The following is a 26,908-nucleotide window of genomic DNA, read 5'->3' on the forward strand; positions in this document are numbered from 1 at the left end:
GAGTGCCGAGTTGAAACCAAAAGGTATCCACTGATCCGCGTTCCACTACCTTCGTGTTCAACATGATGTTATTTTAATGTCCGCGGGGTTTATGCCAGGTAAAGGCGAAGCCCGGAATTTCGGGCTTAATGAGTGCCGTGTTTTTATTTGCAAATTCCGTACTCTCAGACATTGATGATCATCATTTTGTATCCGGCTGACGTGAAGCAATCTTTATCTACCGAAGCAGGATTCAGATCCCGGTAAAACAAATGCTTATGAATGGATGATATGATCCAAAAGCGATCTAGAGTCATCTTGCTAGGGTAAGCACTAGAGTAGGAATACCGATTGGCTTGATAAGTCTTATCCATTGAGTTAAATCTACACATAGAAAGTTCATAGATGCATGGAAGCGACACTTTATTTCACGTGCCACTATGACCGACGTTTCACGCGGCAATATTACAATAGCTTGCAAACACTACATTGCCCAACACAACCATTACCTTCAACATCATCTGAGCCCATCACTGCAACGTCGCTTGAATCTGAACGTTGCCTGCCGCAGTATCCGAAAGGATGGCATAACTTGACCCCACAAGCGGGGTATAACGTAACACTGAATCAGAAAAAAGCCAGCAATACTCTCTGCAGCCTTTTCTGTACCAGCGAACTATTGAGTGTCAGGAAGTTGATCACTAATAGTCACGGAATACGAGATCTTCGACACCTATGAGGACTGGGTAGAGACCTCACCAATAATAGCCGCAGTGAGAGTTGCGCCAGTACTGTCCTTGGTCAGGACTCAGTTCGTAGAAATGCCATCCCGTAACAGCCAAACAAGGAAAAACAAGAATTACATCAGTTATGTCTCCTACCACAAGGGTTCGTAGCACTTGAGAAACTGATATACTTAGCCTTGGGCTTTGTCTGAACCGTTTCTGAGAATACAATCGCAGTCAAAACCCCGAGACATACTGTGACATCGGAAATTACCTTGACGACTTCATTTCTTAACTAGGTATCAAGGCACAAGCACGTCACCAATGGCCTGAGACCCCCACAATGACCACTTCTATGACGGTAGCACCCGTACCCAGCAGCCGAGAAAGCCGGACTTAGACACGGCTCCAGTCGACGATATGGGGTTTCCCACCAAACCTAGGAATGTAGCGACTGGCCTTGCAAAAGGTCTTTTGGAATGAAAACTCTGACCTAGTAAATGCCTTCACATGCTCCTGTCACGTTTCCGCGGAAATAATGACCAGTACGTACTCATTGTCTCTGGTGAAAGGTGGGGATTTCTGAATGGTCTTGTGCATCATAGTGAAACCCATGGCAGTTATATACATACGAGATTGAGGAATGAGAACATTTTTATGCAACACAGTAATATTATCTATAGCACCTCTTAGACTTCGCTCTCTCCTTTCTCAATGTGGCTCGCATTGAGAACTTTACGCTCACGAAGACTACTCTCATCTAACTCACGATATTTCTCCTCGCGTTTCTTGGCAATGGCTTGCGTACCCGTCAAAAGCTCGTCGCCGTCAAAGATCTGGCCAATCTCCTCCAGACCTTTACCCTTTGTCTCAGGCAGATACCACCAAGCAAATACGCATTCAACGCCGAGCACAGCACATGCAAAGATGTAGTAACGCCAGCCGATGCGGTCCAAAGCAACAGGGTTGACGTAGCCTGTGAAGAAACTGGCCGAGTAGCCACAGAACTGGAAGATCATAGCTGTCTTGGAGCGTAACGAGTAGAGGGAACATTCGACAACGTAAGGTACTGTTGAGATAGCAAAGGGTTGGTAGCCGACCTGGAATAGAAAAATCATGGCAACGACGGCGAGCGCCAAAGGCCGATCGGAGAAGTCACGCTCCTCGTTAAGGGCAGAACAGATGGTCCATGTTATGAAGACAACCAACATGGTAGTAATTCCGAATGTGATCAGACCGCGTCGACCAACTCGATCAATAAGCATAGCAAAGAAAACAGAACAACACAGCTGCCAAACAGCGGCGATTGCGTTGATGAGGAGCTGCGTGTTAGCATTGGTAACGCCAATGCTGTTCAAAATCTTGGTCAGGTAGTACCCGGTCAAACCCAGGCCCGACAACTGTGCAGCGAAACCCATGAATAGTAAGATCCAAAGACGCTTACGGTTGCCACTAGTGCGGATGAACTCAGTCCACTGGATGGCCTTGTGCTTCTTTTCCTCTTCCAGGGTTGCTTCAATCTCGAGTAATTCGAACCGTACTAGACGAGAGTCATGGTCGCCGCAGGAGTGGTACTGAGAGAGGACACGCAAAGCTTCATCTCGACGATCTTTGTACACGAGCCAACGCGGAGACTCAGGAACCCAGATGCTAAGAACTAGCTGCAGAATGGCTGGCACACCCTGCAAGATACTAGGAAGCCTCCAGCTCCAGGAGGAGTTCATCTTGAACGTGCCGAACGTAGTCCAAGCAGCAACAAGATAGCCCTGGTGGGTAAAAACATGTCAGCCTTGTTGCTGAAGAGTGCCTGTTTGAAATATCCACAACAAAAGGGGAGTGAGCACTTACGACAACCCATTGTGTCATATACAGAGACACCATTTTTCCGCGATGGGTCGGGTATGCGACCTCTGTCATCAACTGAGGAGCTGCCACAGCTACAATGCCAGTACCCAAACCAATAATAATTCGTCCGGCAATGAACATGCCCAAGTTCTGGGCGCCCCCCTGAAGGGCAGAACCGATGATAATTAAGAAAGTGCCAAGTGTGATCGGTTTCTTCCGCCCGAAGATCTCGCAAAGCTGAGAGGAAAAGATTGCGGATACAAGAACACCGATATTAATTGCATTGACAAGAGTACCGAGGTTAGCACCTGTCTGTCAGCTCACGTGTTAGTGTCTCAGACGGGATGAAATGTCACTTCTTCTCAGAAACATACCGGGTTGCCAAATGCTTCCCGCCAGAGAGGCAGAGACTGCATGCCGTTCAGCATGCTGCCGTCAAATCCACAAGTAAACTGAGCCAGGAAGGCACTGAGCAATAGCAAATTCAGCTTGCGTAGATTGGGGTACTGGAACCACCACTTGTCCAATTTGGGGATGACATCCGCGAGGACAAGGCCTTCAAATTCTTCCACATCCGCCATGTCTCTCTTGGCGTCGTTCAGATCCGTCATGTTGACGAAGTGGAAGACTGGATGGAGTTGGTTTACAGATCAATTGTGAGGGCTATTAGCAGGGTCTGATGAGTGGAAGCCTGGAACTTCTGAGCAAGAATAAATTTTGACTCTGTTGCTAAGGTACAGTTGTTCGTATACGTGGATGCAGATCGCCAATATATACAAAGTGGAAATAGACCAAGTAGGAGACGAATGCAGACAAATTCAGCCCTCACGGATTTCGGATTAAGCTCCGCCCTTCACTTTGGTAGAATGCGGGGAAATCTGGGGGTGCTGGGTCTTGAGCTGGCGACAGGACATCGGAGAAAGCATCGGAGCAATCCCTAGCGGCCAATTCTTGCGATTCTATGGTCCTTATTGGTTCCTCGTTGAAGCCTCGGTTATGGCATGATTTACACGATCTTGGGCATGTCGCTTCATAGAATCGGGCCCCAAGCTTGCTGCCACAGCGGCCCAAACCGTTCAACCACGGACTTTGAGACGCATATTCAGTTGTATTTACCTTTTATGTTGTTGATGATTTACTTGAATCCTTACATGTACCTTGGGCCTACCCGTTTATGTTGTAAACCCTTATCACTATGTGACTAAAGTGCTTAGAGCTCTGCTACTCTGTTTGAAAACCTACTGTTCACACTGCAGTGAGTAGGAATAAGCTGGAATAGACGACTGCCGATAACCTGACAACGTGAAGAGCCCAACAATCATGCCAGAGAAGTTTGATACCATCGACCAAGAGTTTGTCCTGAGTCCGTTGCTTATTTGCCTTGAAGTTTTGCCCTCGGCATGCGGGCTATGTTTCGGAATCCCCGGTGTATGGGGTAATGATTGAACCCATCACCGGTCGGTGGCTTGTGTGGAATAAGCTCTCTGACTAGCGTATATGTGTTGATTGACAAGACTTAAACCGATCCCTCTTGCATCATTCTATGTCTGCTACATTCCACAATCTCAGATTGAGTATCCGGGGTGGATGGAACATCATCATAGGCCGCAGATTGTACGTTGGATACCTGATAGCGCTGGTAGCTTAATATCACTTCAATTCTTAGAGCAGGCTATGAAAGAGATTGCACATAGAATGTACATACCAATAGAAGCCATTGTTTACCACTATCGTGAATAGACAATGGGATCAAGCGAGGCGTCGTGGCGCCAGAGCACTCTGTTTACGCTACCATGTCTATCGACACCGAACTCTATCTTCCAGAACGACGGATCGTTATCATTTCCCAATACCCATCTACCGCGGCGCGACAAGTCGTTTCGTGGTTGCAACCACGTAAATGTATCCCCGTCGTAATGCGTCAGCTTGTACCTTTCTGAATCCAATCCCTGGAATGCCCAAAACAGCACTCCCTCTTTCAGAGTGACCACGACGCTGAACACACGGCTCTCATCGACATATGTCCCTACGTATGACTCCAACAGTTTGTGAGGTCTGATGGCTTGCGGTTGGCCCTGCACGAGACCTTGGACAATACGGTCATGCCATCCCAAGTTGATAGCAATGGACGTCTTCGCGTATGCAATAAAGTCGATGCGATCCTTGAGCGGGATGCCCAGGATTTCTTCAAGTACCATTTGTGATACCCAATCAGGTACATCAGTAAGCGACAGACAGTTACTCATGACCAACACGACACTTTCCGTACGGGGTATCAGTATAACAACCGCAAGAGCGCCTGGGAGCGTGCCTTGATGATAAAATATCAGTTCGTCATGTACTCCTTTTCCGATAACCGGCATACCATGTGGCATCAGCCGGCCGTTCAGGCCAATATGTCCCAAGGTGTTTGGTAGCTGCACGCGGGCCCATCCCAGTCCGTAAGACACTTCTCCCAACCCAGTCTCGAGCATCGGCACATGAGCAGACATGAGCTTTGATACCTGCTTCAGCGGTGAACGAGGTGTAGAGGTTTGGCCTGTTTGACACTCATGGTTGAAACTCTGGACGAAGTGCGCATAGAGCTTGATCAAGTCAGCAGCGCAAGACCAGAGCCCACCAGATCCGCAGGCGATACCGTCCTCGCCCAGCTTGGGTCCCGGTATGCACCATGGTGTGCCATCATCCAGAGCGTTGTATGACTTGGTCACGTTGTCCATGTCGGTGGGCGGGGGCTTCATGAAGGTCCTTCGTAAGCCTAGCTCGTCGAAGACCTTCCGCTGGAGGAAGTCATCCAGAGAGGCGCCGCTGAGGCTTCTGAAAGCCTCGTCGCAAGCATCATATGCAGTGCTATTGTACATGAATGAACCGAGCTGCGCAGGGACCAGAGTCTGGTGGTTGACGACCCGCATGCAGTCGTCCTTGCCGATCAAGATGTTACCCTCACAACCACCAACTAGGTTTCCGCATGAGGACATGCCACTGCGGTGACTGTAGAGGTCGGCCAGTGTTGTGTTGTTATGGAGATGACTGTTATTTGGATGGAAAGAGGGTGTTGCGTCTTTAACAAGCATCTGCCACGATGCCGTGCCCTCATCCACCAATATGCCCATGGCCGCTGCTGACACGCCTTTGGCGAGTGAGCATACTGGGAATATCGAGTCTTGTGTGACAGGAAGTCCGGCCTCCAGGTCACGCACGCCGTAGTTTGCATGATAAACAGGCTGGTTCTTTGTCGCTACCGAGAGACTCAAGCCTGGTGTGCCGCCGAGCTTCATCAGCTCTCGAATGGAAGGGCCAAACTCTTCAAGCCGGCGCGATAAGTCATCCATGGCACCTATTTGTTTCTTCAAAGAGGTTTCAATGCATTAAAGTGCTCTGAGGAAGTGGGCTAGCCATTACGCTCTTTATCATGAGGCTATGGCACACGTGTGCAAGTGGATTTCGGGGCCAGTCCGACAGCTTGGCCGGCTGAGCCGACATTGGCTAGTCAGAAAACCTGGACACAGTTCTCACACCCCACTTTCCATTTCATCGTTCTTTGGAAGTATAGAAGCCGGTATGGCCTGGGTGGTTTTTGTCTTTTCTTTTTAACCTTGTTTTCTCGCGAAGTGGCTTGCAACTGCGATTAGGCCTCTCGTCTAAGCGGCGAAGACAAAAAGACAGATGAGCTTACGCGCACACATGGATAATCCACACAATGCGAGATAATGAGCGGGCATAACATTCATTTCAACAACATGCAGCCATGGAAATCGAGAAATGAGCTTATCATGACAGTATAATTTATTGTCCTTGGTCGTGGGGTACACTGGCCTATGCTAATTATATACTGACGGTTCGTGCTGGTACTACACCAAGAACGGCCGTACGTGTTGACTGGTGAGACGCATCTCCTATCTGTCGATCCCTTAAGTACTCACTCTGCCACATTTCTAGCTTTGCAATGGAGTTCACGCTGATGATGATGACATCAGTCTCCCATATATGAACGACTCAGCATACTTACGCGATCTGATGGAAGAAACGTCTGCTCTGAGAGATCATAGAAATCCAAGCAATTTGCGGCGATATTCATGTCTGTATTGACCACTTCTGCGATGTTGTTGTCTGACTTTGCCGGCGCGTTGAAGATTGAATCGTGAGTAGCATTGCTGATCTGAAACGATAGCGGAAGTGGTGGGAAAGCCAAAGAAATGCTCTCGGGCGACTCGGTCTGAGTACTATGAAGGCCGATCTCTTCGTCCAGCGCGCCTGGCATCGTTGCCTCAGTTGAAGTGCTCGTCGGTATAAGCACCGTGTTACGAAAATCGAGGCCCGAACTTCTTGATGAGGGTTTCTCGGAGAAAGCTTCTCGGATGTCGACCGCGCCAGAGCCATCAACACGAGCCTTCCTAAGGCGCGAGCAGAATTTGGAAGCCAGATTGGCCCGGGCTGGAGGCTGGTCCCCGTTCCACCTACGAGATATCTCTTCGAGGCTTGATATAATGGAGTCAAAGGATGAAGTTAGAGTGGACTGGTAATATGCGGCGTGAGTCAGCAGCATCTTGCCGCACACAAAAAGACAGAAAGAAAACTGCGGACTAATAAGTATATGTGAGTGACCAAGGAATTGCTCAGCGATTGTGGCAACCTCGTCAGCCGCGACCTGGCAAGTCTCTGCACTAGAAGCAGAAGGCAGTCTGACAGGAAGAGACTGCCATTCTGCCGGTGGATATGCCAAGCCCTGGTGTAGAAGGACAACTGCAGTGTTGTGTGCTATGTGCGCAAGGACTAGATTGGGATCCAAGTTGCCGTCATTGTTAAATTGGCAAGCCTTGCGCCATTTCTCAGGCAGAAAGAATTTCCATCTGGTTTAATCAGCTGAAGTTATTTACTACGTGTATTGGAACGGAACATACTGTACGAGCCGTAGATCCAACTGCTTGAATCTCATAAGCCATCTCTGTACTTCGTGGACCTCCTTGAAATCAACTCTGTATTGAAGAAAGAATGACGTGACAAGGCTCAGACTCTCGGTCGCCTCTATACAAAACGCGAAGCCTCCCAGAGAAGCCTGCCCATCTTCAGTATCGCGAGTGGCAGGCAAATAATCTTTCTCGCGGTCGTGGGATCGAGTCGAGATTCCAAAGTACGGAGTAGGTGTCTGACTTGGTTCTCCAGTCTCCCATATAGCGCCCTCGCAAGGGAGCCTCCTCGTGACATCAGCACTGGTCAAGGAGAAGTTCCATCCAGTGCAGATACTGCAGAAGCGGTCCATGAGAAAAACATTCCAGAAGATGCGGCGCCGCTCTTCCAATTCAGCCCAAGTTGTCGCCGGGGGCAGAAACGCCACTCTTTCGATCAGGGCCTTGGACCTTGACTGGCGTGACTGGGTCTCCTCTTCCTCAGTGCTGAGGCGTAGCTGTTCGACCGTTCTCGACATGCTGCCAACTATGGACCACGCCGAGGGACCTCTACCGCTCCCAATAATGTCAAACGCACAGATAGTCATCGCTTGCAAGTTCTCAACCGAAAAGGACTCCATACTCGCAAGTATGACCGTCTGGCGGCAGCTGGTCGAATATTGAGCACGAAGTTCTGGAGCGTTCCGTAGCCGTGGGTCGTCTGAGAATCGTACGCATAGCGATACTATAGCGTGGAGTATTGTCGACACTCGCGCTCTTCCTGAAGGATTAGACAGGTACCCCCGAAATGTTGGGGCATGCAACATCGGTATCCACGGGTGGATCTGACTGAAGTAGATGTCGACCATGGAGTCCACTAGGTCGTCTGGAGGGAGAGTCCCTAGCTTAACCTGGTGTTCAAGACTGGAAGTATTCCTCGGCCGATGCGTATGTGGTGTATCGAACGTGCCATTTTGTTGAATTCCTGCTATTACTGGATCCGCTTGTTGAACGATTTCCGACAATGGTAATTCACTAAGATGTCTTCGGACATCAGATGCCATCTGCTGGATGGACATTTCTGGATGAGAGTCGGGTTTTCGTCCATACTCTTGGTTATTTTGTTGGTTGATACTGTTCCAGATCTGCTGCCAGAGGACACCTTGGCCAACAAACATATTTTCCAGAGTCGCTACCAGCAATTTGTGAGCTTACAAAGAATAAGCATGTGAAGTTACGTTGCTGCATACCTACGCGCTGGGTCAAGGTCTCAATAGCCCCGGCTCGCATGCCTGGCTTTGACTTTTCCTGGTCGTATAGGCATTCGGCACCTCCAACATGTCAGTTGCCGCAGTTCAATTGATGAGTTGGATTTACCGAGCTTGATACATGTGCCGCATGGTTGATCTCGTGAGCACCTTGCCTTTCTCTTGCGACATAATGAGCACGAAGGTCCTTGGGCATCGTCTTTGCTGGTGCGTTTGCGTTTCTCAGGCCGAGGTTCGTCTGAATGGGTTTCATTGAGGCGGGTAGGTGACTCCACGTCATTGCCTCCCTCTGAACATGGTTGGAAGCTCATCTTCTGAATCGGTTGGTCGCGATTAAGCAGGGCTGAGGCCACAATGTGTACGCGACGTTTTACGAATATGCGAGAGGGTAGAACCGAAAAGAACTGAAGCTGTTCAAGCTGCCCTGGACCCGTCCGAGAATCATAATTGGGAGCGGGGCCCCATGGGGCACATGACGCCAACGTTATCGATTGAGTTAGCTTTCGTGGAGAAGAGTTTGGTTGATTTCATTGGTTTTTACTGTCGGAATAAGTCTCGGAATAAAACCCGACAATGCTTTTGTCTTGAGTCAGAACCTGAATACATATTATATTTTACACTTTTATTAAAATCAATATTATTTACATCTTAATTACATACAGAGTTCTATTTTATTTAACTTGTAGCCCCCTTTTTACCAGTATAGTCAAGCTGTGTCTTTGTGAGGGGCTCCCTACCAGGCGAATTTAGAACTCTAGAGAGGTGGGGAAAATGGCATTGGAACCCACCGGGTAATCCATGTTCTGTGTTCATATCCTCAATTCTAATTAGGCCGCTTGGGCTAAGTCTGCGGGGTTTTCGGAGGTTGTCCGTGATTTATCCCGTTGCCCGTCGGCTAAGGAACTATATTGCCAGTGTTCTGTCTAGAGCATTGTGGCAATGGGAATACCTCTTTAGCCCAACGAGGGTATGCGGTGAGAGGGCACTTTGCCAACCAGAATATACGCAAGCAAGTAAGATAATAGAGATCAGTTAATTGGAATTAAATTAACTAAATACCTAGGGTACGTAAATCGGAAGGCTTAAATTAAATGGTACGGCTAGTTATAGGGTAGGTGTTGGGAAATCTATGGTCCAGATCGACCTGACCGAACTTATCTTAGCGCAATTTCCCTTATCTGAAGCGAGCCACGTAGATAAATTGGTTATTTTCAAGCTCACTTTTGGTGCAATTAGCTAGTCGTCACACGTTGGTTTGATTGCCATAATGGCTCACCATAACCCAAGCCTCAGATATGATATTTATAGCTCCTCCGACATGTGCCGCCCGGATGGGGGAGGAAAAGTAAGAACAGACAAAGATAAACCAACGACAGCCTTCAGCTCACGACCTCTACCATCGATCGTAATCAGGAATGTCCTCCCTGTGAAAAGTCTCTGTAACCTCGTTGAATCCAACTTGCGGTCCATTGTGAGGCCAGGGCTCTCCATCTCCAGTTGCAAATATCGCCCAAGATGCGCCAGAAAAGACAAACCAATTTGCTGGTGCAAAGGCTTGCCAGGATGATGCGATTGACGCCACATATACCGGGGCTTCTTTTCCAACACTATAACCTAGGCGGTATTCGAGGGGTTCAGCCTTGATATGTAGTCTAAGGCCACCAGCAAGACCGCTTGTTTGGTTGAGTGGAGTTTGCCAATACTGTTACAATTAGCCACGGGTTCGCCTGTACTTTCAGAATAGGAACTCACCTCCTGCGTGCCATTCTTGTTGAGTTCCGTATAAATACAAATGCCCGTAGTGTTAACACATCCTCGAATGCCGATGTCTTGGTGCTGAAACTCGGATAGGTACGAAGAGATTCCGATCTTATTCCTTGGGCCGAGGTTGCCCTTGAAGCTGGAGAGCTCTGCTGAGAATGTCATATTGAGGGACTTCTGCTTGCGCAGCAATGCTGCGGGGGTATCACGATCACTGAGCCCAAAGACGTTGGGTTTAAGCACCAGTTTCCCTTTTTTTAACTTGTAATTTTTAGTATATGGTACCCGGAGTTGATACCATGATGAGTCGAGTTCGGAGTGAGAAAAGTTGTCAACCCATGGACGAGGAACTTGTCTAGCGCCAACCTCTGGCTTTATCTGCTTACTTAGTAAAACAGGATCCCCTTGATTAAAGACTGGCCAGTCATGTTTCCAGTCAACGTTGACAATAAATGTCTCTCGGCCTTATGATAGTTAGTAATGAATGAATAAATGATGACAAGGTGAATATACCCAGAGGAGAGGATCCGTTGACGTTGCGGCGAGCTAAGAACGTCGCATACCAAAGCCCGTCCTTGGTCTTTGTCAAGGTAGCATGTCCCGTGGACTGGACGGTGAGGTTGTCAAAACCCCATTGACCATTGTACAGCAAAGGATTGTGTGGTCCGGCGGTAAATGGACCAGACGGAGTCTTGCTTCTTGCGATTGTCGACCGATGCAGCTGATCCGTGCCACCTAGGGAGCATCATTATTCTTATCTGTAGGGAAAGACTCAGAACGATTTACCTTCGGCGATCAGGAGATAGTACCAATCATCCTTGTAATACATCTTGGGTCCTTCAGGTCTGGCCGTCGAATTGTGAGGCAAAGTCCCGTTCCATAGACTAACATAAGGCCCCACACAATTGCCAGATGTTAACGAGACTTCACATTGAGAGATACCCCAGAGCCGATCCTTGTTATTGTTAGGGGCCATCAGGTTCAGATAGGTCTTGTTGGATACAGGATCCTGGAAAAGCTCAGGATCAATACCCCATGGCTCAGCCCAGACAGGGTCTGACCAGTTAACGAGGTCTTCTGAAGAAATGAACCAGACACGAGGCCAAACACGGGCAACGGGGTCATAGGTCCAACGTGTCATTGCTGAAAGCCAGAACTTTCCCTCAATAAAAGAGAGACTCGGCGCCCAGGCCCCTGTTTGCAACGAATCAGATGCTTTGCGTCGACATGGGAATTCGAAACTGTTATTTACCTGCTCCAGTAGGCGTTCCATAGAGTTGTAGTTGCTCTGGTCGGGTCAAAGCATGAGATTTGAGAGTCCAATTGGATAGATCCTTGCCTTGGAATCAGTAAGCAAACCTGGCTCAATTAAAGGATGTTATAGGACCTTACTGTGATAGATAGGAATACCCGGCCAATACTCGAAAGAGGAAGTGGCAATGTAGTAATCATCGCCCACGGTCAGGATGGCAGGATCCGGATTCCACCCTGTAATGATCGGGTTCCAGATGGCTTGGGCCACTGGTTGGAATAGGAAACACCAGCTGCAGATACCATGCAGTACCCACCTGCCGGTCATACCCACCTACCGGTCAGCGAAAAAAAAAATCCCCCATACATAATGCACTTTTTTAACCTCATGGGAAAACCGTAATAAAAATAGTAAAAATAAGTTTATCTCTAGAATTCAGATCAAAATTGAATCTATTTTAATATTTTCTAGGCCTTTTAACCTCTCGGCCTGTGCGGGTGCGTACGACACCTAATTCTTCCTTCCCTGAATTTGACCTCTCATCTTCTTCCATCCCTCCCACCTCGATCACATCCTCAATAACATCCACCTCTTCAATTGCTTCGTTTGGCTCTGAAATGGTGTCACTAGTCGCTAGAGCCTCTGCTAGCGTCATAAATTTCTTAATGGGGTTCGGTATCGCCTTTCTCTTCTTGCCTCTACTCAACCGGCCGACTTCCTCCTCTAAACTGGCCACTCTTGAGCTTAGGGACGCGATCTTTGACTCTTGTGCTTCAAATCCTTTTGATATCACAGAATACCTCCTTCTGGTAGAGGGGCTCTTGTTCTTCCCCAGGTCTCTGATGTGACGGCTGGTCTTTGGCGTATTATCAGAGTCGACTTGCCCGTCTCTGTGGCCGTCTGATCCAGGCGTCGTTTCCTTCTTGTCTGGTTGGATTTCGGCATGTATGAGCGCTTTCCGTCGTGAAATCGGCCAGTTCCCAGTTACTCTCCAGCCTGAAAGGATGTTTTTCTTCGTCATACCCACTTCCCTGGCTTTGGCATAGGCCTTAATGAAGTTGACCTTATCCACGGGCGCAGAATCCGTCAGGCTTGCCAGTTTTTGGAGCTCTTTTCGATATGCAGCCTTGGATGCGTTGAAAACACCATTATCCAGTGGCTGTAGGCCATGAGAGCAATGTGCAGGCAGGTAACAGCAATACACGTTATTCAAAAAACACGTGGCCATCCACTCATCCTGGATTTTCAGTCAGCGGTATTTCTGATCGAGAACAGGTAGACACCCACAGATACATGGCTCCCATGGCCATCTAATATGATGAGCCTTGCATCAGACTCATCTGCTGGCTGGGTTTGGGGCAGATAAACCTCTTTGAGCCACTCGAGCGCGATATGGTTGTCTGTCCAGCCGTTATCGGACGTGATATAATACCAGTCGGCGATCTTGTTAAACTCATCAATGAACCACTGCTTCTGAAGTTCTTTGCCCTTGAAGATAATTCCCGGCTTTAGAAGACGGCCATCTGCAGTGACGGCTTCGATAAAACTAGTCCAAGTGCGGGACTGCGAGCCTTTGAGGAAGGCCTTCCTCCTGGAATCGCTACTGCCAATTACCAAGGAATCCAAACCTAGATTTGCAATTTATCGGTAAGTCTTGTATCAGAAGTGGTCAGTACTCACCAAATCCAGCCATGATACCGCCCTCGTCAACATTAACCGTGTTCTCAGGCTTGATCCAGCCATATTCGCTCTCCCGGATATCAAAGTACCAATTGACGGCCATCGGGGTAAAAGAATTAAACCTTGCAGCTTCCTGGCGTTTTCCTACCTTCGTATTGATCTCTGGATGGCGTTTAATAAACCTGGCTAGCCAGTGTACACCGATAGGCCTTTCCCGGCCCTGCTGTCTCAACAGGGCAGCTACCGTGGCGCGAACTTGACTGTGGGAAGGAGCATAGCCCAATGCCTCTTGTCGAAGTATCCATGTAACTAATCTAGCCTCTTGGGATTTGTATAACAACTGGGCAGGTTGGGTGGCCTCGGACTTTGACGGTAGGCCTCTTAGTCGGTCAGACAGAGTGGTTTGGGGCATTCCATGCTTCTGGGCGGCCTGGTGCTGCGAGAGGTGATTATCTGTAACATCCAGTATAGCTTCAATGACATCATTCTCTGTATAAGGCTGTTGAGGCATTTTCAAGGCGATTAAAGGAAGCTGCTATAGATAAAAGTTTGATGAAATTTTGGGGAGGCTGGGTGATGAAGGAGACATTTGAGAAATTTTACACTAGTGTCATGCGACCAAACTGCTTGTGTAAAATACAAATGAATATGCCAATATGAAACAGCATGAAACTCTCAGTAAGACACAATCTGTTCCATGTAAATAACTTCAATTTTGGCCAAGGACTGTGCAAGTGAAGTTTGACATTTTGTATGGGGAATTCTTTTTTTCGCTGACCGGTAGGTGGGTATGACCGGCAGGTGGGTACTGCATGGTAATGCAAAGTAAGCGATGCATGGCAGGTACTCGGATTTGTCTCAAGTATGATGTGACGTTTGATGTCTTAAAGTATTCAGCGTAGCCCCGGGGTAGAACTAGGATTGTTGACCACGATTGGATTCAATAAGCACCATGAAACTAAGTCACGGAGATTCGTTCCGAGGTGGGCCCATATGTTCATTCTCCTGCGGCTCACGCTTGGCAGTCCGATGACATCCTTGGTATTTATGATAGGCCTGGCACACATCCTTGCAGAATGATGTAGTTACTGAAGGGAAAAACCCCGAGAACTTTTCCGACAGCCTCACCCCATACGATAAGACCCGTAATCAGCTTCTTGAAGACGGGAAACGGTCAATAAGAATTACTGTGGATCTCCTGGTAAAGGAAAAGCAAGCGGTCTCATCCACGATTACGGGACAAGATCCGACACCTTCTCCGATCCCCGTTGAAACATCAAGCTTCTTCAATTACCAATTTAGCTAGCATTGTTTAAAATCAGATTAGTTATTTTCTAGATATTAAGACTTTTGCTGCAATAACTAACTCGGCGTTTCTGTTAATCCCTTTTGACTTTCTTCCTACCGTGCTTAGCGTCCCTACAGTTTCGCGACGATGGAGCTCCCAGAGATGATTCAGCCTAGTCAGGTTCTGGCAACGAAACGCAAGCTTCCAGTACGCACTATTGTTGGTTGAGCATCAGGACGGTTGCTAATCCTTATTTATCCAGATGTCGGAAAGTCAATACACGAACGGTACGAAGAGAAATGGGACGGAGAGAACGCAGGTCGACATCAAGAAATCGCTATCTAGCGAATTCAAACATCTTGAGCTTCTGTTCTCTCCGTGTGTTGAGATGAAGATATGGGCTGTCGCTGAGAGAAGCCTGAACATGGTATGACCTTTGCAGACCTCAGTGAAGGGTTTCCGAGTTTAACATCTAAACCAGCCCGAGCCGCCCACTTGGTTTCCGGAATACACCAAACCAGGAAGCACAGAATATGTCTACAGAGATGCTTCGTTCTGGACCTCGGGTTTCTTTCCGGGTTTACTCTACCTGATTATGGAGCGTAGAAAGAAATTTCAAACTCAACTGCGCCTTCTTGGCCTTTCGCGACCCAAACCAGATTTCCCTCATATGCTTCAACTCGAGTACGACCCTCTTGCCCACCTGCAACACATTGTCAATTGCTAACAGGCCACTACTAGATATGCCTCTAAGTGGTGGACGGAGAGTCTTCACCAAAATGGGTCTCTTATGGGCACGCATGATCTGGGATTCATGATTTGCCCCTGGGCCCGTTTGCAGTGGGATCTTCATCGTGACCCAAAGGCTTTCGACACGTTGATGAGGGCGGCCAACACCCTAGCAGACCGCTTCTCCGAAAAGGTCGGCTGTATACGATCATGGGATGTGTGCCAAACGAAGATCTATTCCTTTACGGACCCAAGCAAGGATTTTCTCGTTATTATTGTAAGTTAAATCTTTCACAATTGCGTGTCATGCCTAGATTAGCATTGCTGATTTGATCAGGATAATATGATGAATCTCGATCTCCTCTTCTGGGCTGCATCCGAGGCCCCTTCTAAAGCTGACTCTACTCGGTTCTTTGATATCGCGATGGCCCATGCTCGAACATCGAAAGAGTACCTTATTCGTGCCGACCGGTCTAGCTACCACGTCGCCAACTTCAACCCTTCGACTGGCACTCTCAAAGAGCGTCTTACAAACCAGGGCTACAGCCATGAATCGTGTTGGTCGCGAGGTCAGGCGTGGGCCATTGCAGGGTTTGCAAAGTCATATGAATGGAGTGGCGAGAGCTCTTTTCTTGACACGGCCAAGAACTGTGCCGATTACTTTTTGGAGAGATTGCCTGACACGCATATTCCGCCCTGGGACTTTGACGCACAGGAAGACTCTGGTGCTATTCCGCAACCCCCGGATACAAGCGCAGCCATGGTCGCTGCGTATGGCATGCTGCTGATTCACGAATCCCTCCAGAAGCGTTCCGAGCCTTCTCCGTATCTCGGCCATGCACTACGGATAGTGGATTCTGTTTGCGAGAGACACTTGAACCCCGCTGCCAGTCAGAAAGAGGACATGGGGACGATTCCCACAGTGGAAAACGGCCGTGCGACTTTTGTCAAGTGTGTTGAGACAGCTGCAGGGCTCGGAGATACCATCCTCAACGGCGCGACCATTAACAATTTCGAATTTGCTCCTCGTCGCTGGGCTGATCATGGGCTTGTTTATGCTGATTACTTCTTTGTCTTGTTTGGAAACAAGCTTTTAGAAATGAATGCATTGAGGTCACTGACGTAGATTTTGTACTGGTAGATATGGATGTTGTATCACGCAATTAGAATTTTTAGTTAACTGAATATAAATGTTTTCCTCTGCATCTAAAATGCCGCTGCAATCAACAGTGTTTTATGTCTCTCGTTGTCACGCAAATATCGCTCGTATCAGGTTTGGAGCTCTACGTTTGTCACAAAACACAAGGCATTTAGTAGCCGCACAAATAATGAGAGTTTCTAAGCTCTTTCATCACCATAGGTAGCCGCCTGGAATGACGTAGTGTTGGTCCTATTTTCTTGCAGTAGATATGTTGTCTTCAACTACACGCTCAGACGAGATATTTGTCCCTCCCTCAATCAAGCGTATCCGTACATTCGCCGAAACTTTCCAGAGAATCGTGCTAGATCACAAATCCTTGCGGCGGAAGTAACTCTGAGAATTGGTCCTAAAGCAACGTCATTAAGAGCGGCTCCAGAATGGGGAGGCCCAGTTATGATCCCATGCCCCGTCAATGACGTTTTGGCTAATTACAATAACTAACCACTTGCGGGCCATGAGACGGCATCATCCGTTAGGATGTCGGGCGTGGCTCCGAGACATCCCCCGTCCTCCGCTTCCAACATCCCCGCAGCAACTTTCGTTCGCGACTTGGGGCACTGTATCGGAGCTGCAGCAGCACCCCGCTGTAGTTATATGAAGTCTTAATCGTCGTCGTGGATTTCTTCCGCTCACCACTCAAAACTCGACGTCAATAATTACACATCACCTACATCAATTTGCCACGAATACTATATCGAAGTCCCAGCCCCGCCATGGCCAAAGAAGTCGAGGTACAGCACAGTGATTCCATCACTCCTGCTGAAACAACTGCCGGTTACGGCCAGAAGACTGCAGATCTTGAGGTACTGTAAAACATGTCATAAGGCTTACATAGTTGATGTACTAATCTCTGAATTCTAGACTGCCAACTACGCCCAAGATGCCCCGGTCGAGATTGACGATGAGACAAACAAGGAACTGTTCTGGACTGTCAACAGGCGCATCCTGGCGTGTATGCTCGGAACCTACTTTTGTCAATCTCTGGACAAGGGCACCCTTGGCTTTTCGTCTGTCATGGGTATCCAGGAAGACGCAAATCTCCACGGACAACAATTCTCGTAAGTTCAGCCGTTCCTTTACGCGACGAGATAATACCGCGAGACAGTCGATCCAACGTACTGACCACTTGACCCATCAGATGGCTAGGAACAATCCTCTATATGGGAGTTCTCGTCGGCGAATATCCCACCAACTTCCTACTCCAAAAGCTGCCAGTTGCCAAGTACTTGGCGACCAATGTCTTTTGCTGGGGGGTTGTGATTGCCTGTTCTGCAGCTGCTAAAAACTTTGCAAGCCTCATGGTAGTCCGTTTTCTTTTGGGTGTGTTCGAGTCGTGTGTTCAGCCGGCTTTCATCATCATGTAAGTCATGGGTATCCTCAACCTTTTTTTGTCTCTTCTGATCTAATTCTATGGTGTGATAGGACGAGTATGTGGTACACAAAGCGAGAACAAAGCATTTTAACGTCCCTCTGGTACTGTATGACTGGAGTTCAGCTCATGGTATGAAACGATCCTCTAAATATAACACCAGAGAGTGACGAACTAACACAAATACTTTAGATCGGTGGCATCATTGCATGGGGTGTCTCTCACTACAAGGATGGTGTCATCTTCCCTTGGCAACTGCTGTTTCTTGTCCTTGGCCTACTCACCTGTGTCTGGGGCTTGTTCATCGGCTGGTGGCTGCCAGATTCTCCAATGAAAGCAAAGTGCTTCAATGAAGATCAGAAGCGGCTGATGGTCGAGCGTGTGAGAGCCAACGAGACTGGTATCCAGAACAAGTCTTACAAGAGGTATCAGGCTGTTGAAGCAGTCACTGATCCTATTGTTTGGTGTTACGTTATGCTCCAACTCACCTCCACTCTGATCATTGGCGGGCTGGGTGTCTTCTCGAATCTCATCATCTCCTCCTTCGGATTTACCTATCTTCAGACCCAGCTTCTCAACATCGCTCAAGGTGCTGTGACGATCATAGTCATGATCGGAAGTGCCACGCTCGCGACAGCCACGGGGCAGACCGCTTGGGTGATGCACGCATGGACAATGTGAGTTACCAAAAAAGCCTGTAAGTAGGTCCAACTAACATATCTATCAGCCCTCCAATCATTGGAACTGCCATTATTTACAGCATTCCACCAACATCTTCGAATCGTGTTGGTCTACTCATTGCCTTCTACTGCACACAATTCTATCTCGCAGAGGGAAATCTGATCTTTTCCCTCATCTCTCGCAACATTGCCGGTCAGACCAAGAAGTCGACCACGTTAGCCATCACCTTCGTGGCTTGGGCTGCTGGTAACATGACCGCCCCACAGGTATGCTAACACCCGCATGTATGTATTCTCAAGATATGTACTGACATTCTCAAGATCTTCCAGAAGTCCGATTCTCCTCGTTATGAGAAGGGCTTTACAGCGCATTTCTGTCTCTATGTCCTCTTCAACATTTTCCTTGTTATCCTTCGACTCTTGTTAGTTCGTCGAAATGCTAAGAAGACAAAGGCGTCTCTGGACACGTCTCAGACGGGTGATGACGGTCACAAGCCTTCCGAAGGCGAGCAGTTGGGGCATTTGAATGCTTTCGCCGATTTGACGGACAAGGAGAATCCTGACTTCCGATACGACTTCTGATGCAATAATATGCGAGCTGGCAGCAAGAAATGTTATGATGGTCTTGGGAGCATACAACGATAAGAGGGTCATCCATGGTACACATAGTGTTGTCATTTTGTACTTGTCAGCTGGAGAATATAAGTGCATTGTTATTGGCTTTGAAACCGTTTATACTTATTCTGTGCGGTTAATTCAGGTTAAATCTATTTAGTTGGTGTCCGGAACGATGCTCAAACCAGTGAGCTAGAACCGCTGGTAGTTGACTGTGCGTACTCAACAGCAACCCTACACAAGTTGGAGACGATAGCGCATGCTTATGGTCAAAAGATAATAAGTCAATTCGATTATGCAAAGACTTCGACCTCTTAAGTTAAGCGTCATCCATAGCTACGTCCAATCATGCATAAAACTAATTGGACTATTGCAGTTACATACTTTCATAATGCAGCGAAATCAACACATACTCAATTCCTCAGGATACTATCACTAGACAGATGCTCAATCTCCTCGCTCTTGAGATACATTCTGCAGAAACTAATAATACAAAACTTCAAGCAGATAGGCGGTAGAGGAGGGTCCCATATCCTAGATGATCAAAGCCTCCACTGTTAGGGCCATAGTCGCCGCCTCCGCCTTCCACGCCGGCGGTAATATTTGCATTGGTTTGATCCCGATAAATTCCGGTCCACGAAGCATTAGCGTGTTTAATGTCGTTATAATGGGCGTAGACAAGCTCAAACCCTGGACGGTGAGTGTATCTTGAGCTCTCTGAGATAACAGTCTGATTGCCCTCATAACTATTGTACCACGTATATGGGACATCGTACCCAACGTTGTACTTTGAAACATACTCAGATCTTGCTTCGGATTAGTAACAGGCCTTATCAGGTTTGGGACAGCATCGGTTCTGATGGTTCACTCACGCATGAAGCGCAGCACTTCCCAATGCTGAGAACAGGTCATCTCCCTGGTTATAGCCTTGCTGCATGACAACCCCAAGTAAGGCAATGTCCAGAGTAGCGTGGCCTTGGTCTCTCCCCGCCTCTTGGCCTTGGGACAGAATTTTGCCGGAACCAGGCTCGGTATAATTCTTGTATATGAAGTTGTTGATGGCTCCGCGTCCGTCGCCGTTGAAGAAGTAGTTCTTCCCCCAATCGTACATCGTTTGGTTGTCTGTAAAGATGCCGATTGCCATGATATTAGCAATATTGCATAAATCCCAATTTGCGTACTGCAGCATCACTCATTAGCCATCGATGTGCAATACATAACCGTTCATAAGCAAAGAGAGAGAACTGACATAATGGTATTCATCCTGTCCATTGTGGGTAGTCAAGAAGGTGTAGCTCGCCGAGAAGAATACATCTTGGAGGAACGTCTTCATCTGGTGTTGGTCTGACGTACTCCACCCGCTATATGAGCGCAGAAGCTCTGCTGCATTAGCTAACTGATAGCCGTAAATGCCAGCAGCGAGGTAGCGGTCACTACTACCCCCAATAGCTTTCATGGTAGATGACCAAGCATTGAGAATGGTAACACACGCGTTGGCGTATTGGTCGTCTCCCTGGATATGCCACCGGATAGCAAGCTGATATGCCGCATGTGCGTCATTGAAGAGGCGGCGATAATTCTCCGCATGGGTTCCGTCTGAGCCACGGTAAACAGTAGCTTGGGGATCTGGCTCGTATGTTGGCGATGCATGACTATTGTTGAGCAAGAGTTGCCAGTCTGTCGTCCATGGCTCATCACCCTTGGTTACGTGACCCTTGGCTCTTTCCAAGTCCTTAGACGTGTGCAAGAGGCCAGGATGGACGAATCCAGTGACGGAGACGGCTAGTGCAACAACGCAAACGATTCCTTTAGCTACCATGTTGGGTATAGTGCTGATGGTTGTTATTTTGGCTTCGACTGCCTGCGAACATGCAATTGTTTTATAGTGCCTCTACCACTGGGCTGAGAGCATTAAACGCTCCGATACATCGCATAGAGACGAAACCCTTTGCACGAAGGGATGTCCGGATTTGGCAGAGACCGGATGCCACGTACCATGAGCCAAAAGAGGGGAAAACGATATGTAAAGACTGCACCCATGATCTTTTCCGATAGCACGCCCATAACTGAAATGATCGCCATAAACCTCGCAACGTCGTAGTTTTGAGTGGAATGTCGTAGACCAGTGACCACCGCTCGCGATCCTCGTAATCGACAAGGTCACCCTGTGAGATTTTGTGGTTTAATTGTGCCATAGTATCTGATAGTAGGTACTAAATTATAACGGTAGCTGTTATATCGACTACGTATCTGTGTTTCTGATTAACAAGGACGTAAGCATAAAGGCGTCATTGGCCCGTCTGCGACAGCTTTATAAATTATCTATAGGAGAAACCGGCTTAGGTTCTGATACAGAGATCCCGATTTAGGTGAATTGACTAAGCACCCAGGAACCAGACTAGCTGTCGCCATTTCTATCCACGGAGAAACAGTTGCTCGTCGCCGTCCATGTCATACTCCATGTCACCCCTCGGCACCAAAACAGCCGAGAACCCGAGACCTCAAGCCGAGGAACAGGGCAGAATGTGCGGAGTACTACGGGGCAAGTCAACTCCCCTCATTTAATTAGTCGCGGGCCGTCGACCGATTAATACTCCGCTTATGTGCCACGTGTGATTGATGTCTTAACGCTAGGAGTGTCCTTGTGACTGCTGATAATGAAGCAGTTGCAAGAGATTGCCCTTCACTCTCTGGCCCGGCGATCATTCCCCGGATTCCCCAGATTCCCCCCGCAAATCCATGCGCAATTAATTATCTGCATGGAATTGATATTTCGGTGCTTTCATGCCGAGATATTGGCAGGGCTTTCATAAACTTAAACCTAATAATTCGGAGCTGGCCCGAGAGATCCCCCGCGATATGCCACTAAGCCTCATTAGCCAGCAATCCTAGGACACCAATAGTGTCACTGGGTATTGTTTATAACAGTGTACCTGCATGTTGATTTGATCAAACTGCTGTTGACCTCTGCGATAATAAGTCACGTTTAATAACTAGTCGAGCATAGCATTTTCATAACCCTCCACCTTATTGCAATCAACGAGAACTAGTCAAAATGAGACTGCTTGCTGTATGCTGCGTCCCTGTATTACGCTCATCAATTGGCTGACCAACACTTAGTTCTCACTCTTACTCATATCGCCAGTGGCTGGTCTTGTACAGGATGTCCCAAGCCTCAATGGTAATTCCACCAAGCAGAATGCCAACATTGAAATTGATCATTATTGACCCTTTGTGCAGCTGCGATTCCCTATGTTCCTTGGACCGAGGGCATGAAGCGGAAGCCATCTGACTTCAACCATCCGGGCCTCTGGCATTCTCACAACGATCTCGAAGTCATGAGAAACGGCGTTCTTAAAGGACTTGACCCATGGAAATCAGGTTACGAACAGTTTGCCAACAGCAGTTTTTCGCAATCCTCCTACACGATGAAGGGGCCATATGCTGTGATTTCCCGCGGATCCATTAGCAACTACACCTCGTTTGCCAATGACGCCCGTGCCGCTTACCAGAATGCCATTATGTGTACGTCATCTCTCTTCTCTTTACGTCTATGCGATAGTTCATAGCTAATTACGATGTTGCAGGGTATATCACCAAGGATCAAGCCCATTGGAATCGCTCTACTACCATTTTGGATAGTTGGGGTACAAATTTGACCAACATCATTGGAACCGACCGCTCACTGCTCATCGGCATTGAAGGGACCCTGTTTGCGAATGCTGCTGAGATCATGCGATGGGAGGGCGGTTGGACAGAGGTAGGGGCAAAGTGGCAGGGAGGCCAAGGGTTCAGTATCCAGCTCTATTGGTTGTTTCTTCGACAGAGCTTGATCATTGGCCAGGCCAACTACGGCATCGCCTCGATCAAAGCTTTGATGGACTATGCTGTATATCTCGAGGATGTCTCAGCATACAACTATGCCATATGGTCTTGGAAGAACGACTGGTGCGCCGGTATCGATGCGACCATCAATTCCAAGACAGGACAGAACTCTGAGTCCGGCCGAGACCAGAGCCATGTCATGTCTGGTCTCGGTTGGCTTGCCCTTGCCGCGAGAACTTCCAAGACTCAAGGGTATGACTTATTCGGGTATGGGAACAACTTACTTCTCAAAGGTGCAGAATACGCAGCCAAATACAACCTGAACGGAACAGTACCCTACGATTCGAAATGGCGCCGGTGCGAATCAGTTTTGGTCGACGGTCCCTGGGATGAAATATCGGAATTCAACAGGGGCATTGTTTATGAAGCTTCAGGTGTAACAAAGAAAGCACCGGCAGTGTGGGATCTCCTCTACTATACATCGGAAGCCAAGGGATTGAACAATCAGTGGACTGCGAAGGCCAAGGAATCATCCGATGCTGCAGGTGGAGAGGTGGTGACTGGAGGTGACATGCCTGGCTTCGGAGATCTGCTCTGGGCTACATCCAAGAAGTAGCTAGACTGTTACAATAGCCCCGGAGAATAGATTGTTGTATTATAGTAAGCTTCAGACTGTGCAATGTCCTCTTCCGCACAACTTCGTGAATGTAGCTCAGTGACCTTATGGCTACGGTCGCAGTCGAAATGCATTGGAACTTGGTCTAATACTACAAATATAGTTCGGGTGCTACTGATTTTCGACTCAACACTCAGGTTCAAGCCCTCAAGGAACCATTTCGTTGTAACAAAAACTGTTGGGTTAAGGTTCATAGTCGGCCTACTTATCCCAGACCGTAGACTTTTGGCGAGGAATAAATGACGCAAAGATTGAAGGCTTGGCCTGACTTCTACAGTTGATGGAGCTGGCAGTAATGCGAATAATGCTGGTGGGAAATCACATATCGCCAGGGTCGACACCGTATAGAAGAGGGTTTTATTTGCTGGAAGCCATATAAAGCGACATGTAAGAAGTAAAGAAACTTAACTATTAATCGTGGAAAAGATGCGTGTTAACTCTGCACTGCCTAGTCTTAATACTGCTATGGAAGCTCTTCCTACTTTGAAATGACGAGGACCTTTGTTTGCGTCGGCTTGATGCCGTTCAAGCTAACCTTGCCACCAGATGCAGCAATGGCTTTTCCTGCCCAGACGTCCCTGATCTTCAATTGTTGCTCCACAGAAAGACCAGGGATGTCTCTCAAGGAGATCTCGACGTCCACGTCCTCGCTACCATAGTTCTGGGCCAAGATTACATGTCGCCTCTTCCCAGAACTTAGTGGCCCCGCCCAAACCTGATAACTGCCTTCTTCAGAGAGCTTTGGCAGATAGACGGCAGGCTGGCCCGCGTCATCCTGGTTCAAGGCAATGACTTCCTTATTCTTGTATATGGCGAGCGAGGTATCGCTGATGTTCTTGAGATCTGCGCCGATGATGAGAGGAGACTTGAGGGCGGCCCAGAAGGAGAAGTGGGTTTGCTCTTCCAGCTCCGTCATAGTCCAGGTCCCAATCTCCAACATATCCATGTCAGCTAGATCGGAAATCAGCATCAAGATCATTTAAACAATAGTGTCACGGACGAATAGACTTACCCCAAGAGCCTGGTTTCGAGAATGGGCTGATTTCTCTCATCTTGCGTATCATGGTCAACACGCTGACGCCAGCATAGCCCTGGTTCATGCAATAGGCCGTTTTGCATATACTTGCTCTGTCTTTAGCGAAAGACGAGTAGATGTCGCCAGACATTCGGTAAGACTCGCCAATCTGGTCGGCCCAGAGCCACGGAAACTGGTTCCCCCACTCGCAAAGCGAATAAAAGATCTGACGACCCGAGGCGGCCAGCGCGTACGACATCTTGAGAAATCGTCCCTGCACGGAGAGAGTGTTGCTCTGGAAGCCACCACAGTTATCGTACTTGAGGTAGTCGACGCCCCAATCAGCAAAGGTTTGTGCGTCTATTTCCTCATAGCCATAACTGCCAGGATACTTTCCGCACGTGAAGATGCCGGCATCACTATAGATTCCCACTTTGAGTCCCTTGGTGTGAACGTAAGAGGCCGTGGCAGAGATACCGCCAGGAAACCTGGTGTGGTTTGCTGCGAGCTTGCCGTCTGAATCACGCTCACTGTCTTGCCATCCGTCGTCAATCAACACGTGGTCATACCCAACCTTAGCAAGACCAGTATCGACGAGGGCATTGGCGGTCGACCTAACTAGCTCGTCGCTGACGTTGAGTTTGAAGCTATTCCATGAGTTCCAGCCTTTCTCAAGTCAGCACAGTACTTGCTGTGGCATATTGTCGAGAACACTCACCCATCTGTGGCTTTTGGGCCAAGAGCTTGGTCGCCAATGCCACCCTTGCCGATAGCAAAATGTAGAAAATAGATCTCATTGTAATCAACGAATTGAGGTGTCAGGGAAAGTTGATGCAGCGTGGAAATCTTTGAAGCGTAATCTTCTTCCGGCCTCAAGTATTCATGGCCAAATCAATTCGATGTTGACGAACTGTGATACAATGCGACATCTCCGTTATTTCTTCCAAGCCGCCCGATACAAAATGTGCAATTTCAGAGAGATGGACTTGGTGAACGGTCGTTCGGACCAATTACCGGACCAATACCCCATACTCCGCACTTGCGCCTCCCCCGACCTCCGGGAGTCACCCCGCAATTTCCAAACCATAATGAACTTAGTGGCGAGTGGCGGGCCATCTTTCGGGCTTACGACATGTTTCCCGGCTGTTGGTCCTTAATTGATGAGAAGCTTAGTAACAACCAGCCTTTGATCTCTGGGGAAACAGTTTGATATCATCCAGGCAGCCTTCTATATCATCAAAGTTCTATCTACTCTTCTACAAAATCGCTTAGTCGTTAAGATCAAAATTTCTCAGCGTCTCACAGAAATAGACTTTGGATTACTCAACATGAAGTTTCAACCGTTGCTTGTCTTGTACGCTGCTGTTGCATCATGTGATGCCAAAGTCTTCGATAGACAAGCACTGTCATACGCTCCGATCCCAGAGGGGATTTACCAGCCTCCCGCCAAGTCTGGAGAAACTACATTGCTTGACTTTATCAAGTCCCGGGATGATTTGTCCGAACTTTCGAAACTTGTTGAAGAGACACCAGGTTGGTGACCTCAACTTCCCAGCCGTCGCCAATGTATGTAAAGCTAATTGATATAGGTTTCGCCCAAGCGTTCAGTACAAGCGCGGACTGGCAATACACATTCATCGCGCCTTCAAATGAAGCGTTCAATAATACAGGTGAATACTATAAGACTTTTGCCAGCACACCCAAGGGACGTTGGTGGTCTGGACAAATGCTTCAACATCACTACATTCCCAACTCGCGCCTATACACGAGCAATTTCACCGAGGAGAAAACTCGAATTCAATTAGGGTCATACCTCTGGGCATCAGCTGAGATCAAAGGCGGAGATCTTGTGCTCAACAACGTGGCGACCATCGTCGAAGCCAACATCCCTGTAACTAATGTGAGTGTCTGGGAGAGAGAAGACTAGGCTTTGGATGATTGGGGACTAACGATTGTAGGGCCTTGTGCATATTAGTGATCGCATTCTCGCCGGCGATGCGATGATCTACGAGGCTGATATTGAAACAACCAAGCAAGGTTTTATCCCTGGTTCTTGCTCTAATCCAGCTTTACCTTATTGCTGAGTTAGAAAGCTTTGAAAGGATCTATATTGA

General features: G+C 48.1%; 9 protein-coding genes across 9 annotated transcripts; 4 read left to right on the forward strand and 5 right to left on the reverse strand.

The window, feature by feature from the left end:
* Positions 1-1,385: 1,385 nt before the first annotated feature.
* On the reverse strand, positions 1,386-3,351 carry BKA55DRAFT_636702 (general substrate transporter). Its single transcript, XM_046197032.1, has 3 exons — positions 2,924-3,351; positions 2,553-2,861; positions 1,386-2,470 (listed from the first exon to the last, which is right to left on the reverse strand). Exons 1-3 carry the CDS (start codon positions 3,158-3,160, stop codon positions 1,394-1,396), a joined length of 1,623 nt encoding a protein of 540 aa, XP_046054446.1. The 5' UTR covers positions 3,161-3,351; the 3' UTR covers positions 1,386-1,393.
* A 728-nt stretch (positions 3,352-4,079) lies between these two features.
* BKA55DRAFT_636705 (uncharacterized protein) lies at positions 4,080-9,129 on the reverse strand. The gene is made up of 5 exons (XM_046197033.1): positions 8,813-9,129; positions 8,686-8,766; positions 7,451-8,627; positions 6,543-7,399; positions 4,080-5,886 (listed from the first exon to the last, which is right to left on the reverse strand). Exons 1-5 carry the CDS (start codon positions 9,012-9,014, stop codon positions 4,277-4,279), a joined length of 3,927 nt encoding a protein of 1,308 aa, XP_046054447.1. The 5' UTR covers positions 9,015-9,129; the 3' UTR covers positions 4,080-4,276.
* An 823-nt stretch (positions 9,130-9,952) lies between these two features.
* BKA55DRAFT_661019 (glycosyl hydrolase) lies at positions 9,953-12,084 on the reverse strand (the record flags this gene model as incomplete). The annotated part of the gene is made up of 7 exons (XM_046197569.1): positions 9,953-10,405; positions 10,456-10,928; positions 10,978-11,199; positions 11,251-11,658; positions 11,717-11,803; positions 11,857-11,985; positions 12,054-12,084. 7 exons carry the CDS (start codon positions 12,082-12,084, stop codon positions 10,097-10,099), a joined length of 1,659 nt encoding a protein of 552 aa, XP_046054448.1. The 3' UTR covers positions 9,953-10,096.
* A 2,726-nt stretch (positions 12,085-14,810) lies between these two features.
* BKA55DRAFT_719365 (Six-hairpin glycosidase-like protein) lies at positions 14,811-16,539 on the forward strand (the record flags this gene model as incomplete). Its single annotated transcript, XM_046200961.1, has 5 exons — positions 14,811-14,891; positions 14,947-15,111; positions 15,166-15,219; positions 15,439-15,690; positions 15,751-16,539. Exons 1-5 carry the CDS (start codon positions 14,832-14,834, stop codon positions 16,537-16,539), a joined length of 1,320 nt encoding a protein of 439 aa, XP_046054449.1. The 5' UTR covers positions 14,811-14,831.
* A 649-nt stretch (positions 16,540-17,188) lies between these two features.
* BKA55DRAFT_607787 (major facilitator superfamily domain-containing protein) lies at positions 17,189-19,547 on the forward strand. Its single transcript, XM_046196613.1, has 7 exons — positions 17,189-17,417; positions 17,476-17,672; positions 17,753-17,974; positions 18,037-18,115; positions 18,176-18,660; positions 18,711-18,930; positions 18,985-19,547. Exons 1-7 carry the CDS (start codon positions 17,328-17,330, stop codon positions 19,243-19,245), a joined length of 1,554 nt encoding a protein of 517 aa, XP_046054450.1. The 5' UTR covers positions 17,189-17,327; the 3' UTR covers positions 19,246-19,547.
* A 230-nt stretch (positions 19,548-19,777) lies between these two features.
* BKA55DRAFT_719371 (chondroitin AC/alginate lyase) lies at positions 19,778-21,097 on the reverse strand (the record flags this gene model as incomplete). Its single annotated transcript, XM_046200962.1, has 3 exons — positions 19,778-20,084; positions 20,151-20,458; positions 20,495-21,097. The coding sequence occupies 3 exons, from the start codon at positions 21,095-21,097 to the stop codon at positions 19,778-19,780; spliced, it is 1,218 nt and encodes a 405-aa protein (XP_046054451.1).
* An 822-nt stretch (positions 21,098-21,919) lies between these two features.
* Positions 21,920-23,743, forward strand: BKA55DRAFT_734933 (chondroitin AC/alginate lyase). The gene is made up of 4 exons (XM_046201280.1): positions 21,920-22,348; positions 22,399-22,459; positions 22,519-22,803; positions 22,866-23,743. Exons 1-4 carry the CDS (start codon positions 22,334-22,336, stop codon positions 23,717-23,719), a joined length of 1,215 nt encoding a protein of 404 aa, XP_046054452.1. The 5' UTR covers positions 21,920-22,333; the 3' UTR covers positions 23,720-23,743.
* A 514-nt stretch (positions 23,744-24,257) lies between these two features.
* BKA55DRAFT_686187 (glycoside hydrolase superfamily) lies at positions 24,258-25,591 on the reverse strand (the record flags this gene model as incomplete). The annotated part of the gene is made up of 3 exons (XM_046198902.1): positions 24,258-24,730; positions 24,792-25,460; positions 25,513-25,591. 3 exons carry the CDS (start codon positions 25,589-25,591, stop codon positions 24,258-24,260), a joined length of 1,221 nt encoding a protein of 406 aa, XP_046054453.1.
* A 348-nt stretch (positions 25,592-25,939) lies between these two features.
* BKA55DRAFT_636720 (FAS1 domain-containing protein) lies at positions 25,940-26,878 on the forward strand (the record flags this gene model as incomplete). The annotated part of the gene is made up of 3 exons (XM_046197034.1): positions 25,940-26,327; positions 26,384-26,694; positions 26,753-26,878. The coding sequence occupies exons 1-3, from the start codon at positions 26,123-26,125 to the stop codon at positions 26,876-26,878; spliced, it is 642 nt and encodes a 213-aa protein (XP_046054454.1). The 5' UTR covers positions 25,940-26,122.
* Positions 26,879-26,908: the final 30 nt, after the last annotated feature.

Source organism: Fusarium redolens (genome assembly GCF_020744475.1).
Source record: "Fusarium redolens strain MPI-CAGE-AT-0023 chromosome Unknown BKA55scaffold_3, whole genome shotgun sequence".
Classification (NCBI taxonomy): Eukaryota; Fungi; Ascomycota; class Sordariomycetes; order Hypocreales; family Nectriaceae; genus Fusarium; species Fusarium redolens.